The 15,651-nt window shown below is 35.4% G+C and overlaps 1 protein-coding gene across 1 annotated transcript in view; it reads right to left on the reverse strand.

Moving 5' to 3' along the window:
• Positions 1 to 887: 887 nt before the first annotated feature.
• Positions 888 to 15,651, reverse strand: part of LOC128556836 (protein inturned-like) — a 34,198-nt gene continuing 19,434 nt past the window's right edge. The window contains exons 10-17 of the mRNA XM_053542532.1: positions 14,276 to 14,494; positions 11,082 to 11,239; positions 8,790 to 8,902; positions 8,464 to 8,588; positions 7,651 to 7,742; positions 5,434 to 5,623; positions 3,016 to 3,140; positions 888 to 1,985 (exon numbers count right to left, since the gene is read on the reverse strand). Of these exons, the coding sequence (XP_053398507.1) occupies positions 1,883 to 1,985; positions 3,016 to 3,140; positions 5,434 to 5,623; positions 7,651 to 7,742; positions 8,464 to 8,588; positions 8,790 to 8,902; positions 11,082 to 11,239; positions 14,276 to 14,494 (1,125 nt within the window). The 3' untranslated portion in view covers positions 888 to 1,882. The remainder of the gene's footprint in view (positions 1,986 to 3,015; positions 3,141 to 5,433; positions 5,624 to 7,650; positions 7,743 to 8,463; positions 8,589 to 8,789; positions 8,903 to 11,081; positions 11,240 to 14,275; positions 14,495 to 15,651) is intronic.

A 15,651-nucleotide genomic window follows, 5' to 3' on the forward strand; every position in this document is an offset into this window, starting at 1 on the left:
GAATTGAATTGATGTTACCATGGAAACGAAGCCCGTGACCTATGTATCTAAATGAAAAATTCAAAAGCGTTGACACTGGTCTATTTAAGAAACACAGCTTCGGCTTTTTATTTTCATTTCAAAAATATCCATGAGAATAATAGCAGCACGCTGAACGATTTTTCCATGAAAAATGGCAGACGAGGGGTACTGCTGTACGTATTCTAAGCTGTGAAATTTGTTTGAATAAATGCAAATAACACGCAAATGTAACCTACGTTAGAAATAATATGTTTTAAAGCTACATCAACTAGAAAGATAATCTTATTTAATATTTTTTTTGAAGAAATTACGACAAACAGCAAGATATAAGCTATTTTAAACATCTCTGTTGCCATGGTTACTTTAAAATTTAAGAAAAATAGGGTACCATGTAAAGTGCTTGGTATTTGCTAATAATATTACCCAAATATTTCATGCTGGTCATTAACAGAATGGCACTGAAGCCGTCGAAAACCCCAATTTTTATACATAGTTGTTTAAAAATGAGAGAAAATGCGTTACCATGGAAACACGAGCCCCGCGACATATACATTTTAAGCTTATATTAGAAAGATAACGTGCATACCAGTAAAATTATCAATTATGCAGACTTCTACGGATATCAATGAAACTAAAATACACTGAAAAGTGTTAAATATCCGTATTTTCCTTCTTCTTTCAATATGAAATACCTTTGGAGGGTCATGTTCTTCAAACCTGGATAAAAATTGAACTTGAAGGGACAGAGACGAACGAAATTGAGATTGTAGCAGTTAAAACTTCATATTACACGAAATACAAAAACATGCTGCGGTTCAACTAATTTGAATTCACCCTTGTAACAAGGTATCCTACCTCCTTAAGCTGTCTTTTCATTTAACATAATACTAACTTCTCTACTATTCATACACCTGTCTTATCAAATAGAATATGAAAGCATCAACTATAATCTCTTGTTGGATGATGAAAGCGGCAAGACATGGCTACATACAGAGTCTAGACTGGTTGTCAAGTCACTGCATGGTTACATATAGCTGTACATTGTAGTTTTTAGATGTCTGTACACTCGGCACATATCTCTCTAAAACTTGTACATTGTTTTCTCTACAGGACACACTTATGTATCATATTGTAGTATCTATCATTAATTTATAAATTTTTTATTTATTGTAGCATAATGACAAAAGAAGTAGTAAGAATTCAAGAATACATCAATTTAAAAAAAAATCTGCAAATAACTTGGAAAGGTCATAAACTACGACACATCTGAATCTGCTCTGAGCATATGCTTTGCTGCATTACAGAATCATAAACTAACATACCCTGTAAAACCCTCAAATCATTTCAACCTGTCAACTTCACCACGAAATTTACAAGTTCTTCATTTCTGAAACATGAGTAAGTATTTCTTCCTTTAGCTGCTCTTACATATATTTAGCTTCAGCATGGAATTTACAGCTAACATACCGTTATATTAAGACGGAACCTTTCAACAGGATTTTTTTTATAACTTTGATGATGTAAAGTATAGTGATATGATTTTACAACACTGAATGCATTTGCAGATTGTTCTGATACTTCTGTCTCCACAACATCCAGGTTAATAGGTGTCCCTCATGCTTGACAACTGTTCTCAGGATTCTGTTCCTTCAACCTTCAACTAAGTTCTAGCATTTCTTAATTTCCAACTTTAGATACAAAATGCAAACTTATATTTGTAGAAGAGAAGTATGCTGAGCTACCCCTATTCTCTACATTTCTTCCTGGCTTCAAAATCTTAAATGCTACCAGCAAGGTGCAAGACTAGTTGTATCACTTCCTATTGAGCACCAGTCCTTGAAAACAAACTAGAAATTTGCCTTCAAGTCAATCCAAAGTTGTATGTGAAAGCAAGTTCTAACAAACACTGTGGAGCACCATCTTCTAAACATACAAACATTTCATGTCCATCAGGAAATCTCCGTCTGAAATATTAAAATTAGGATTTCTGATGTCATGTAGTGAAACACTTACAGAATGTCTTGACAGTCAACCATATACACCTAGTTTATACTAATTTATTTTAGCTTGATTTTGATGCAAATTTCAAGCTTATTCAAACCACTCTCAAGTCTGCTTCCTGGAAATGCCAGTACTGGTGTCATATGAGAAGGCATGGTCTTCACTCCAGTGGGGGTCTCACTTAATTGTATACATTTATTTGATGGTTTCCTGGTCAAAACTTCTAAACTTCTAACCAACAAGCCATTCAGTATGTGTTTTAATGCATGGCATCAGAAATAAATTTTGTGTATTTTTGTCCCAAACATTTTTACTTTTATAACACAGCAAACTTGTGTTGAACTATAAACATGTAAATACTACAAACTATGGACCAACAACTAATATCAGGAGTCATGTAATAATCAAAACTGATTGCCCTCAACTTTTCATTTCTTTTGACTATTTGCCACCGGATGGCTAGCCACAGAAGTGTATACTGCTAGCCAGGTCACAAGTTAGAGGTTGGTCAATAATCCATAAAATGCATTGTGTTCCAACAAGTTTCATTTTGGCGAAAAAAAAGAAAAACAAGCAACTTTTTTCTCATCTTGCAGATCATGCACTATTTGCATCAAGTGGTGAAACTATATTGAAGATAATATTTCTGCAAATACAGTTCAACCTGTCTATTTGAAACACCCATCAGAAATGAAGAAGTGTTTATTGTTAACAGGTGGTCTCTCGTTATAGGCAAAAAACTGTAGTTTGTAGGTGCAAAGAAAGGGAAAATGTTTACTTCTTTTGTACAGCTGTGGCAAATATCAGGAGGGGATCAGCTATACAGTTCTGACAGTATAATAGGCCTGTGATTTGGTGAAGAATCAGAAGCCTGAAAATCTACTTTTTAAAGCCTGAAATATATCCTTTTCCACTAGAGTTATGTAAAAAAAATCCTGGTTATCAAAAACATGAAATCAGTGTACAGGGTATTTTGTTCTACAATAAACTTACCCTATTACCCAGTACATGATGAGAGGGGGTTGTTTTTTAAGATCTGTTGACAGACCTATCTGACAGGTAAACATCACACCTTCCTCTAAACTACACACTGCAAATTTTTTATCTTCTCTTTTTACCTAGGAACATACAAAATGTAGTTATATTAAACAAGAAATAATAAAACATGAAGATTTTTTTCAAACAAAACCAATTTTTCAAGATAATGTGAAGCATGATAGTTCACAAGGACCTGGTGTTATATGAAAATTGTTGATCCAGAATTGACAGTTTAAGCAAAATTACAGCTGTCTTGTGAAATATTGACATTTCAATCTTGTCATACAAAAATCGGTTTAATATATGTCTACAACCTTTGCTTCTGAACTTAAATTCCCTTAATAACATGTATTGCTGCAGCAGTTCTTATACAGTTTTAACATTCTTCCTTTCTATACCAAAGACCTAAAACCAGCAGCCCTCTGTAAGCCAAAGGAATGACTTCGTTAAAGGACCATAAAGTAGGGCTGTCATTGATTGGGTCTTTTGCATATCGACGATACCGATATATCGGAAGACAAATATCGACGATACATCAATATATCGATTATTAATTTAGATTAACAACCTGTTTGTTCATGGGCATGCTATATACCTTCTTGTTAATGTTATGTTTAGTTTTATTGCCTAATTTTTATATTACTGTTTGATTGTGTTGTATTTGTATCTATGAAATAAATAAAATACATGAAAATTAATGAAATCTTTTATAGATCTTCATTGTGCCTTCACTCCTCTTTTGCATTTATTCTACTTTACAACCTAGTGAACTATAATACCAGGCACTGGAGTCGGGTTTCAAACAGCTAAAATTCTGCATTTCTCTTCCACAGATATCTATTTATTTATTAAGTTAATTAATTTATTTATTTACAATGCTTTTATTTATTTTTAGCCTGTTTCATACTCTGTCTAATTTTTACCTTGCACTTACATTCGGTACTGGCACCGCGTGGTTTTTTGGGGGTTTTTTTTTTTGGTTTTCTTTTTTAACTTCTGCCCAAGTTTTCGATGGGCCTCAAATTTGTAGTGTTTAACTGTTTGTTTGTTGTACTGAAAGACATGTTTAAGCAACACCCTGTGTTTCTACGAACCCAAACAAAGCTTTTCTTTCCGTCTTTTGACTCTTTTTCCACTATTTAAGCCGGCGACGGCTTCCTCTTCGGCCATCGTTGATTGTTATTGTTACGGGCACTAGCTAAATTCTGTACCTTTTACTGAGTGATCAGCTATATGCGAACAAGTAAAAAGCCGAGATTGTCGTAGAAACAGTATATACACTATGTTTTTACATGCACAAACAACGAAGTGACCTTTCAAGACAGGACAACGTAACTTTTTGCAAATAGATTCTGAAGTTGAGCCCTTTTTACTTCTACCCATATAGGTAGTGCCGGCTGGTGGGAAAAGACTGCTATGGTACAAGTTTAGACATGACCTTTTTTGACAACTTCCGTTACTTACGGCACATTTTTGCAGGCAGAAAAAGTTGTTTTAGAGGGTCTGAGTGTTTATCTAGACAGTTGTTTTTTCTCTCTGTAAAATATCGATTTTTGAAAATGGGAATCGATAATCGATCGACCGAAAAATATCGTTGATACATCGATATCGTTTCTATCGATGACAGCCCTACCATAAAGGCCTTTTTTACAATGTGGCTGCCACACTGTTTAGTTACAAGCATAAAATACTAGTTGCTTGTTAAAACCAATTTTGGAGAACTGTTTTCTTAACATCTGTCATATGTCTAATAATTCTGTTAACAGTTTTTTTTCACTATCTCGATATATTGCTCTAACTGTAAATTCATGTGAAATATTGAAAGTAGTGCTTTTCTTGCATACTCGATTAAGATGGCTGCTTTAGCTGTTTTTAACTAAAATGAAAACCTCATGGAACTTTAAATGGAAGAACTCTACACTTAAGTATCTGATCCACAAATATGCAAGTTCTGTATAACAGTGTTGTCAAAATATATCAAATATTGATGCCTGGTGTGCTCATATAACTTTGGTACCATTAATTTTGAAGGTGTATTGTCTACTGGAAAAGAAAATATAAATTACATTACAAAAATATATTACGGAATTTTTATTTTTTACTTCACAGTCATCAGTGATATTTCCATAGAAATCCAGTTTTACAGTGTAAGATTTATCATTTCGCAGTCATAAAACATGTGTGTGTTGGTTAGTGCATATTATTTGTAGTCATTTTATTTACTAATTCTTGTTCAGCAGACACATCTATTTTAAATGATACCAAAAAAACGTAATCACCAGGAATCAAAATTTATGTATTTGTGGATTAGATACCTTACAGCAGATTTGTTATCACAGGGGTGAAGAGCCAGGATTCAAAGAAGACACTCACCTTTTTCTTTACACACTTTTCAAAGGAATCATGTATTCTCAAACATGCGCCATAGAAGTTGAACAACAGGTGCTGATGTGTTGAACCTTGTGTTGAAGCAAGATCAAAAGGTGTTGGACTTAAGTATACGCCCTCAAATTTGTCAAAGTTCACATAGTGGAACAGCTGGTTATTTAAGCCTTTTGTAAATCTATAAAACAAAACTTATAATCAGAACCTGGTTATACCGAACTGATATATAAATGCTTTTTAACAACTGTTACAGATGAGAAAATATATTCCAAGTCGATGTGTTCGCCTTGGAACTTCAGAATCATATTTGAAAAGCATAGACTCGAAACCCAAAAACATTACAGTAAATATTGTCTGCTAAAATAACTGGCTAAACCTGCAATGTTTACCATTATATTCAAACAGTATATCAGATAATTCAATTTCTCTAATGAGTTTGATTTCTCTGATGCAAATGAAAACCTCTACAATCGTTTGGCAGCCTAATGCCCTGTCTACCTACTGTCCTGGGACAATCAGCATTTCAATCGCTTGGCAGCCTAATGCCCTGTCTACCTACTGTCCTGGGACAATCAGCATTTCAATCCCTTGGCAGCCTAGTGCCCTGTTTACCTACTGTCCTGGGACAATCAGCATTTCAATCCCTTGGCAGCCTAGTGCCCTGTCTACCTACTGTCCTGGGACAATCAGCATTTCAATCCCTTGGCAGCCTAATGCCCTGTCTACCTACTGTCCTGGGACAATCAGCATTTCAATCCCTTGGCAGCCTAATGCCCTGTCTACCTACTGTCCTGGGACAATCAGCATTTCAATCCCTTGGCAGCCTAATGCCCTGTTTACCTACTGTCCTGGGACAATCAGCATTTCAATCCCTTGGCAGCCTAATGCCCTGTCTACCTACTGTCCTGGGACAATCAGCATTTCAATCCCTTGGCAGCCTAATGCCCTGTTTACCTACTGTCCTGGGACAATCAGCATTTCAATCCCTTGGCAGCCTAGTGCCCTGTCTACCTACTGTCCTGGGACAATCAGCATTTCAATCCCTTGGCAGCCTAATGCCCTGTTTACCTACTGTCCTGGGACAATCAGCATTTCAATCCCTTGGCAGCCTAATGCCCTGTCTACCTGCTGTCCTGGGACAAGCAATATTTCAATCCCTTGGCAGCCTAATGACCTGTCTATCTACTGTCAAGGACTATCAGCCATTTCATCCCTTGGCTGCTCAATGACCTGTCTACCTACTGTCAAAGACTATCAGCCATTTCATACATTGGTAGCCTAATGACCCATCTTATACCTGCTGTCTGGGACATTCAGTCATTCCATCCCTTGGCAGACTATCAACATGGCTACCTACTGTCTGGGACATTCAGCCATTCCATACCTTGGTAGCCAAATGTCCTGTCTAACTACCCTCTAGGACAATAAACCATTCTATCCCTAAGCAGCCTAATGACCTGTCTACCTAATGTCTGTGGCATTCAGCCTAATGACTGCCTACTGTCTGAAACAATCAGCCATTCCATATCTTGACAGCATAATGACTGTCTACCTACTGTCAAGGACAATCAGCCATTCCACACCTTGTCTACCTACTGTTTAGTTCAATCAGCCATTCCACATCTTGGTAGCATAATGACCTGTCTACCTACTGTCTAAGACAACCAGCCATTCCATCCCTTGGTAGGTTAATGACCTGTCTACCTACTGTCTAGTTCAATCAGCCATTCCACATCTTGGTAGCATAATGACCTGTCTACCTACTGTCTAAGACAACCAGCCATTCCATCCCTTGGTAGCTTAATGACCTGTCTACCTACTGTCTTGAACAATCAGCCATTCTGTCACTTTGTAGCTGACACTTTCAGCCAAACAATAAAATTAATGGCATTGCATTCTGGACCCAGTTGTTCTAAACTTTAACAGGTTATTAAGCTATTGTTTCATTACCTTTTAGAGTTATATTTTAACATTTGAGAAGACTCAGATAAACAAATGTATGAGTTACGGACTGTGAACACTAGAAAGTATTTACAGTAAAATCAAAATACCATACTGTTGTTTCCTACAAAGACTAATATTTTGAATCAAAATTTAACTGGCGGTTAGTTTAACAGCCTGTTAAAGTTTCGAATGACTGGGCCCTGAAGACACAACTTATGACAACAGCCTGTTGCTGTAGGGAGTACATAATTATATACATACTTGATGTCACAAGCTTTACTACCATCTCTGCTGAAACTTCTGTTCAATGTTTCCACATCGTACATAGATCCTTTCTTACTTCCTGACTTAATCTGCAATTTAAGAAATATAAAGAACACATTTATTTATAAATTGGTATCTATTTAGTACATTACTTGTAACACAATTTAACTAGAAAATGGACGTTAGATGAGTTTATTAGGTTTCAGCAGTTTGCTTTTGCAAATATTCCATTCCCTACTTGACTGGTCATCACATTTTTAAACCAAATAAAACAGTTCATATTCCTTTTCCTGCAGTTTTCTATTTTAAGGACATCAAACTTCCTTACTAATTGAGTATTCAAGTGAGAATTCTTAAATAAATTTAGCTACTGAAGACAGGGCCAATACAATGCATTCATTTTATTATCATTACCAGTATTACGTCAGTGGTATGTATTCACCAACATATAAATAGCATTAAAAATTACCTTGTGTTACACACAAATTCTGACCAATGTGAAATTTAACAGACTCTAAATTAAATGCCCTACAAATGCTATCAGTTACAGCTAACCCTGTATTCAACTGGAAAACAAGGAAGTTACAAAATGTTTTTGCCCAAGGCAGGTGGCTGCTTTAGTCAGGTAGAAATCAGAACAAAATGTCAGTTCCACAACTTTGCTGACACTATCCTTAAGGTTAGTAGCTGTTTAATACAGGTGACCTCTATGACAAGTTTAACTGAATTACAAATGCCTCTTTGGTCTGTTTACTTAAGAGTGAGACCTGTGGCATTAATAGTTTTCCTTACTGACACAAACCATAATACCTTGTTTATACTGGTGCTGCTCCCGCTGGAATCATTAGATCCATACGAGAGTTTGCTACCTTGTCTCTTCATTACAGCTGGTCCATTAGGAGACTGGAATGATAGTCTCTCCCCATCATCTGTACCTAAATCATAATATCTTGTAAATCTAGGTTGTTTGTACATTAATTCAGTCAACAGCCCTTTCACTAAAACAATTGCCATTTCAGTAAAACTATAAAATTGTTTTGTTTTGTCTGTTTTACTTTATTCATGCTTGAAGAAAGCCATACATTGCAGCTAAGAAGCATTTCTGGTGAAAAGAATCAAATAAAATATGAACATACCGTGTCTTGGAGATGGTGTAGATTTAAGTGGAGAGATAATATCATTGTTTAAACCAGAGGCTTTTTCTGCATCTATACACTTCAAACTGGGACCTGACTGTTCTGAGAAAAGTCTGCAATTAAAGAAAGAAATGTATTACAGAAATACTAATTACAATGACAAGAAGAGTGCAAAACTCACACTACATTCCCAACACAGCACAAAACTTTTGTTTTTAAAACACTACTTACTGCACAGAAAAGTTGTAAATTTTCTCTAATATTTTACTAATTCCGAGGTCATAATTTCAGACATACATATCCGAACTAGTTAGTAATCAAACAGGACCTAGATTTTATACAGCTACACATTCTATATATATGTATGGTTGAGATCAAAGAAATAATAATCTGGTAACTGAGCAGACACTGTCAATTTTCATATTTAATAACTCTGAAGATACTGTCTGATCAAACCCTTGCCCAGGTTTTAAATGATATTAAATGTTTTGTATAAATTGGGTTATGTTCCAAGAAAAATACTTTAGTTATTGTGTGGACCCTGTGGTCACAATTTTCAGTTTTGAGTAATTAATGGCTCATGACTCCCTAGTGACTCAGACTATCCAGCTGTTTATGGATCCTGGCATTGATATTTTGCCTATAAACATTGTCTGATAAACATTAGATACGAACTATGCAAGTTAGAGAGAGGACACTGTCAATTTTTGCTATTGTTAATAATTCAAGAAGCACAACACTACAACTGTTATAACTCTAGAGCCACTGCAATTATCCATGTGTACATATAAACTGCTTTATCTACAAGACAAATTATGATATGTACGGAATATATTGGGAAGAGCACATGATGAACTATCTATCATCAGGTCATGACAGTCTAGGCATTCCATAAACTTACATCAGCTTATTATCTGTCTGATTAAAAAATAAGCATTCAAAACGTTTCATTGCAATGTAACTCTGTATCACTCTACATTTTGGTGCAGTTTAACTCTGTACCTGCATCACTCCTCCTTTTGTTGTACTGTTACTCTTTATCTGTATCAACCTACCTTTCTCTGCACTGTAATTTCATATCTATATTTCTCTACCTTTCATTGCTCTGTACCTCTATATCTGTATTACCCTACCTTTCATTAAACTGTAATTCTATGTCTGTATTACCTACCTTTCAATGCACTGTAACTCTATATTTGTATTACCCTACCTTTCATTGCACTGTACCTCTATATCTGTATTACCCTACCTTTCATTAAACTGTAACTCTATGTCTGTATTACCTACCTTTCAATGCACTGTAACTCTATATTTGTATTACCCTACCTTTCATTTCTCTGTACCTCTATATCTGTATTACCCTACCTTTCATTAAACTGTAATTCTATGTCTGTATTACCTACCTTTCAATGCACTGTAACTCTATATCTGTATTACCTACCTTTCAATGCACTGTAACTCTATATCTGTATTACCTACCTTTCAATGCACTGTAACTCTATATCTGTATTACCCTACCTTTCATTAAACTGTAACTCTATGTCTGTATTACCTACCTTTCAATGCACTGTAACTCTATATCTGTATTACCTACCTTTCAATGCACTGTAACTCTATATCTGTATTACCCTACCTTTCATTAAACTGTAATTCTATGTCTGTATTACCTACCTTTCAATGCACTGTAACTCTTATATTTGTATTACCCTACCTTTTATTTCACTGTCACTCTATATCTGTATTACCCCACCTTTCAATGCACTGTAACTCTATATTTGTATCACCCTACCTTTCATTACATGTCACTCTATATTTGTATTACCCTACCTTTCAATGCACTGTAACTCTATATTTGTATTACCCTACCTTTCATTAAACTGTAATTCTATGTCTGTATTACCCTACCTTTCATTACACTGTCGCTCTATATTTGTATTACCCTACCTTTCAATGCACTGTAACTCTATATCTGTATTACCCTACCTTTCAATGCACTGTAACTCTATATCTGTATTACCCTACCTTTCATTAAACTGTAACTCTATGTCTGTATTACCTACCTTTCAATGCACTGTAACTCTATATCTGTATTACCTACCTTTCAATGCACTGTAACTCTATATTTGTATTACCCTACCTTTCATTACACTGTCATTCTATATCTGTATTACCCTACCTTTCAATGCACTGTAACTCTATATCTGTATTACCCTACCTTTCATTACACTGTCACTCTATATCTGTATTACCTACCTTTCAATGCACTGTAACTCTATATCTGTATTACCCTACCTTTCATTACACTGTAACTCTATATCTGTATCATCTAGATCTAGCTGGGCTAAAGTTGTCTTGGACTGCTCTACCACGAATTTGTCCACTAGCTGACGGCCCACTGCCACCTTAGAATAACTCCCAGCCTCAAATATTGTACAAAGGAGAAAATGCCTCTGAAAAAAATCAAAAATCTTTTTTTTCATATAATATCATAATATTGAAATATATCCAAATTCAAATCACTTTTAGACCAACATTAAGGTTCATAATTAATAAGGTCATGTTTATTCAGATAGTATGTGTCATGGTCTACTAACAATCTGATTGGTTGTAAACAATACTTTAACAGATTTTATAACAAACTAAAAGCAAGATAAGAGCTGTTTGTAAAACACAAATACCCCCATGATGGGTTGTTCAATTTCCAGTCCCCTGATCACTATGACCTTGAACTTTTACCTACTAATCCCCAAAACTATAGGTGTCATCAACATGATAAGCTTTATTAAGCTATCAAGTTTGAAGAGTGAAGACACTGGCTCAAGGGTTTCTCAAGTAACTGAGTGGAAACAGTTTTCAAGGTTCTGGCTCCTGTGACCTTGACCTTTGACTTATTAACCCCCCCAAAAATATATGGGTCATCTACTTCATAAGTCCAATCAAGCCATCAAGTTAAACAGTTCTGGGTTGAGTGGTTCACAAGTTATTTAGCAGATACCAGTTTTGTAAGTTCAATCCCCTGTGACCTTGACTATGACCTACTGACCTCAATATCAACAGCAGAAATCTACTTCCTAAGCCTAACCATGCCACTAAGTTTGAATATTGTAGTACAAGTGGTTCTCAAGTTATAGGGTGGAAACCGTATTCAAGGTTCAGGCCCTGTGACCTTGACCTTTCACTTAACCCAAAAGCAGTAGTGGTCATCTACTTCATAAGCCCAATTGTGCTATCAAGTTTGAATGTTCTGGGACAAGTGAATCTAAAAGTTACTTTTATATGTTTATAAGGTTCTGGCCCCTATGACCACAACTTTTGACTCATCCCGAAAATAACAGGGGTCATCAACTTTATAAGTCCAGTTATGTTACCAAGTTTGAAGCTCCTGGTTCAAGTGGTCCTCAAAGTATTGTGCAGAAACCATTTTCAAAGTTCAGGCCCTGTGACCTTGACCTTTGACTCCAAAGACTACTGGGGGTAATCTACTTCATAACCCATCATGCTACCAAGTATGCACATTCTGGATCAAGTGGTTCTCAAGTTATTGGGCAGAAACCGTTCACTCTACTGAACAATGGACCATGACCAAAAAGACAGACAGGTGCAAAGAAATATAGGTTAAAGGTCAGTAATTCAAATCCTTCTTTGTTTCATATAAAAAACGACAACTTCATGTTGTCTTTACGTATCTTTAGAGAACATCACTTTTTCCTACACCAATTTTTCATGAAAGTTCTATCACAAATTAACGTAAAAATGAAAAGAAAATAGGGGGTTGAATAGTTCCAAGTGAAATGCCAGTCAGTTGTGGTCTGCTACCCTAAAAATGGCGCATATTTGCTCTCCTCCGCGCAATAAACACCTACTTCCGGTTTCGATCTGCAAAACTTGCCATGTGGGTTGTATGAACATGAAAACCATCTCATTTCATGCAGAATGTATTCTAGCAGCAAAAAAGTGTGAATAAAGCACTCGTTCTACAGGAATGTGCGCAGAAAATGGGAAAATTAGGATCTATTTATTATGGACTTCTTTCGACTACACCACGGAAGCACATTTTCGACCGAATTACTGACCTTATTCCTATAAGAAATGTTTCTTATCAAATTTCACACCATTTTCATCTCTATTTCCAAGAACGATGTAATACCAAACATACTGCCAAGTTTCATCGCGAAATTTTGAGATTTTGGCGTTAATTTAAACGTTTAATAGAAGCCACCCCCTACCCATTTACAGGGCTAAATTTTGGCCCTATGGTCCTTTTATTGCATATTTTGGTAAAAGTTTTACTTTTTTGCATCATTTTTCACTGGGATTCTGAAATATCATTCATTCAGTCATGAGTAAGACCCAGAAGGATGCACTTTGTGCATTTTCTGACACTCTGGAGACAACGTATTGGCTTTTTAATCCCAGAAATCGCTGCTGAAATAGGCGCATCTACATAAAATAAGGTCAAAATTCAAAATTTTTCAAATTTCATTATTATTTTGCATTGGAAACACTCTTTTATATCATATACAACCGATTTATGGCTATAAAGACTAATTGCGATGTGTTTCGAGAATAGTCTTATTTCAGCTCTTATAGGTTAAAGGTCAGTAATTCAAATCCTTCTTTGTTTCATATAAAAAACGACAACTTCATGTCGTCTTTACGTATCTTTAGAGAACATCACTTTTTCCTACACCAATTTTTCATGAAAGTTCTATCACAAATTAATGCAAAAATGAGAAGAAAATAGGGGGTTGAATAGTTCCTAGTGAAATGCCAGTCAGATGTGGTCTGCTACCCTAAAAATGGCGCATATTTGCTCTCCTCCGCGCAATAAACACCTACTTCCGGTTTCGATCTGCAAAACTTGCCATGTGGGTTGTATGAACATGAAAACTGTCTCATTTCATGCAGAATGTATTCTAGCAGCGAAAAAGTGTGATTAAAGCACTCGTTCTACAGGAATGTGCGCAGAAAATGGGAAAATTAGGATCTATTTATTATGGACTTCTTTCGACTACACCACGGAAGCACATTTTCGACCGAATTACTGACCTTATTCCTATACCCCCAGTTCCGCAAAGGGGGGCATAAAAAAATTCATTTGTACAACTTTTGGGAATGAGTGACATGTTTAAGTGTTCTTGTCCAAAACAAATTGCTCTGTTGCAAAAGCTGCACCTATTAATAGATTAAAATTCAAGATAGATACTTTGCCAGATGTTGCAATTTCCATAACCTCTCAGGAGCAGGACCTTCTTAAATTTTATTATTTTAGATAGGTTGCATAAGAAATCAAGAAAACTTTCCATTACCTATAATTTCATAAAGTGCCTGCTGAATAATGTAAAATGATCAGACACAATAATGCATACTGTAATCTAATAGTGCATATTGAAATATGTACAAGGCTACCCAAATGAGCTTTATTTTTATATTTTTTTCTTTTCAACATTTTTTGGCATAATAAATATGTTACTTATAGCACATACCATGCTAACAACCAGTAAGAACCATCTCCCCTTTGGTTCCCTATAACCAGGATTATCTCCCTTCGCAGTATGGCAGAATCGAATGGGATAAACTTCCCGCCAGATAATGAGGTCATCTACTGGTTGTTTACTGACTAGATGCAGGATACAGTGATATTTGAGAAATAGATACACATCTTGCAAATCTTCCTGACACAAGTGGGAACATAATAAATAGTCCTGAAAATATAACATACATAATAAGTTACCACAAATATGTACAATTCTGTCAGTCAAATGCAATAATGGTATCTAAAACAAATGGGAAAACATTAAATTTTTCATCAACAGACCAGTATCATACTCATGAACAGACTATCTTGTACTCGTCAACAGATCAATGTTACACTCATCAACAGAACAATGTTATATTCAGCTAAAGATCGATGCTATACCCATCAAATGACCATCATTATACTCATGAACAGAACTCTGTTACAATCATGAACAGATTACTGTTATACTCATGAATAGATCAAAATAATATTCACCAACAGATCACTGTTACACACATGTAAAGATCACTGTTTCACTCATGAATAGATTATTTTAATATTAATGAACAGATCACCATTACACTCATGAACAGATTACTGTTATACTCATGAACAAAACACTGTTATACTCATGAACATATCAAATTTATATTCATCAACAGATCAATGTCATACTCGTGAACAAACCAACGTCACACCTTTGAACAGACCAATGCTGTACTCATGAACAGATTCATATTACACTCGTCAACAGATCAATGTTACACTCATGAACAGATCAATTTTACACTCATGAACAGATCAATGTTACACTCATGAAAATATCAATGTTACACTCATGAACAGACCAATGTTATACAGCCAGACCATTTTACATTTCTGTTATTTTTCTAGTATGTATTTATATACAATACTAACTGATATTAATGTCAACAATATCTAATATAACTACTGTATTCTTGCATGATGTGAAAACGTCCCTTAAAATAGAAAAACAAAAGAAATCTTGTAAACCAAGGATCCAACTCGATATTCCCAGATACACGGAATACAAGAATTTTACATTCCTGCCAGTGTAGGACAGGTTTTCCCAACCCGAAGGACAGTAGGGAATGAGAAACCAATTGCTAGTGTTTTTTATCTGCATTGTCCCAATGGTTGGAAAAACACCTATCTGATACAGGCAAACATGTCAGATCATTTTTATTGCCTACAGTTGTGAAATATTTAAAGATACTGTAAATCATAAAATCACCCATGTAGTTTTAGATGTGAAGTCACAATGTGTGGAAGTAGCTTGTCAATCCCCTATGAAAAATGTGAAGTGATCCATTACAGGGA

Source organism: Mercenaria mercenaria, chromosome 5 (genome assembly GCF_021730395.1).
Source record: "Mercenaria mercenaria strain notata chromosome 5, MADL_Memer_1, whole genome shotgun sequence".
Classification (NCBI taxonomy): Eukaryota; Metazoa; Mollusca; class Bivalvia; order Venerida; family Veneridae; genus Mercenaria; species Mercenaria mercenaria.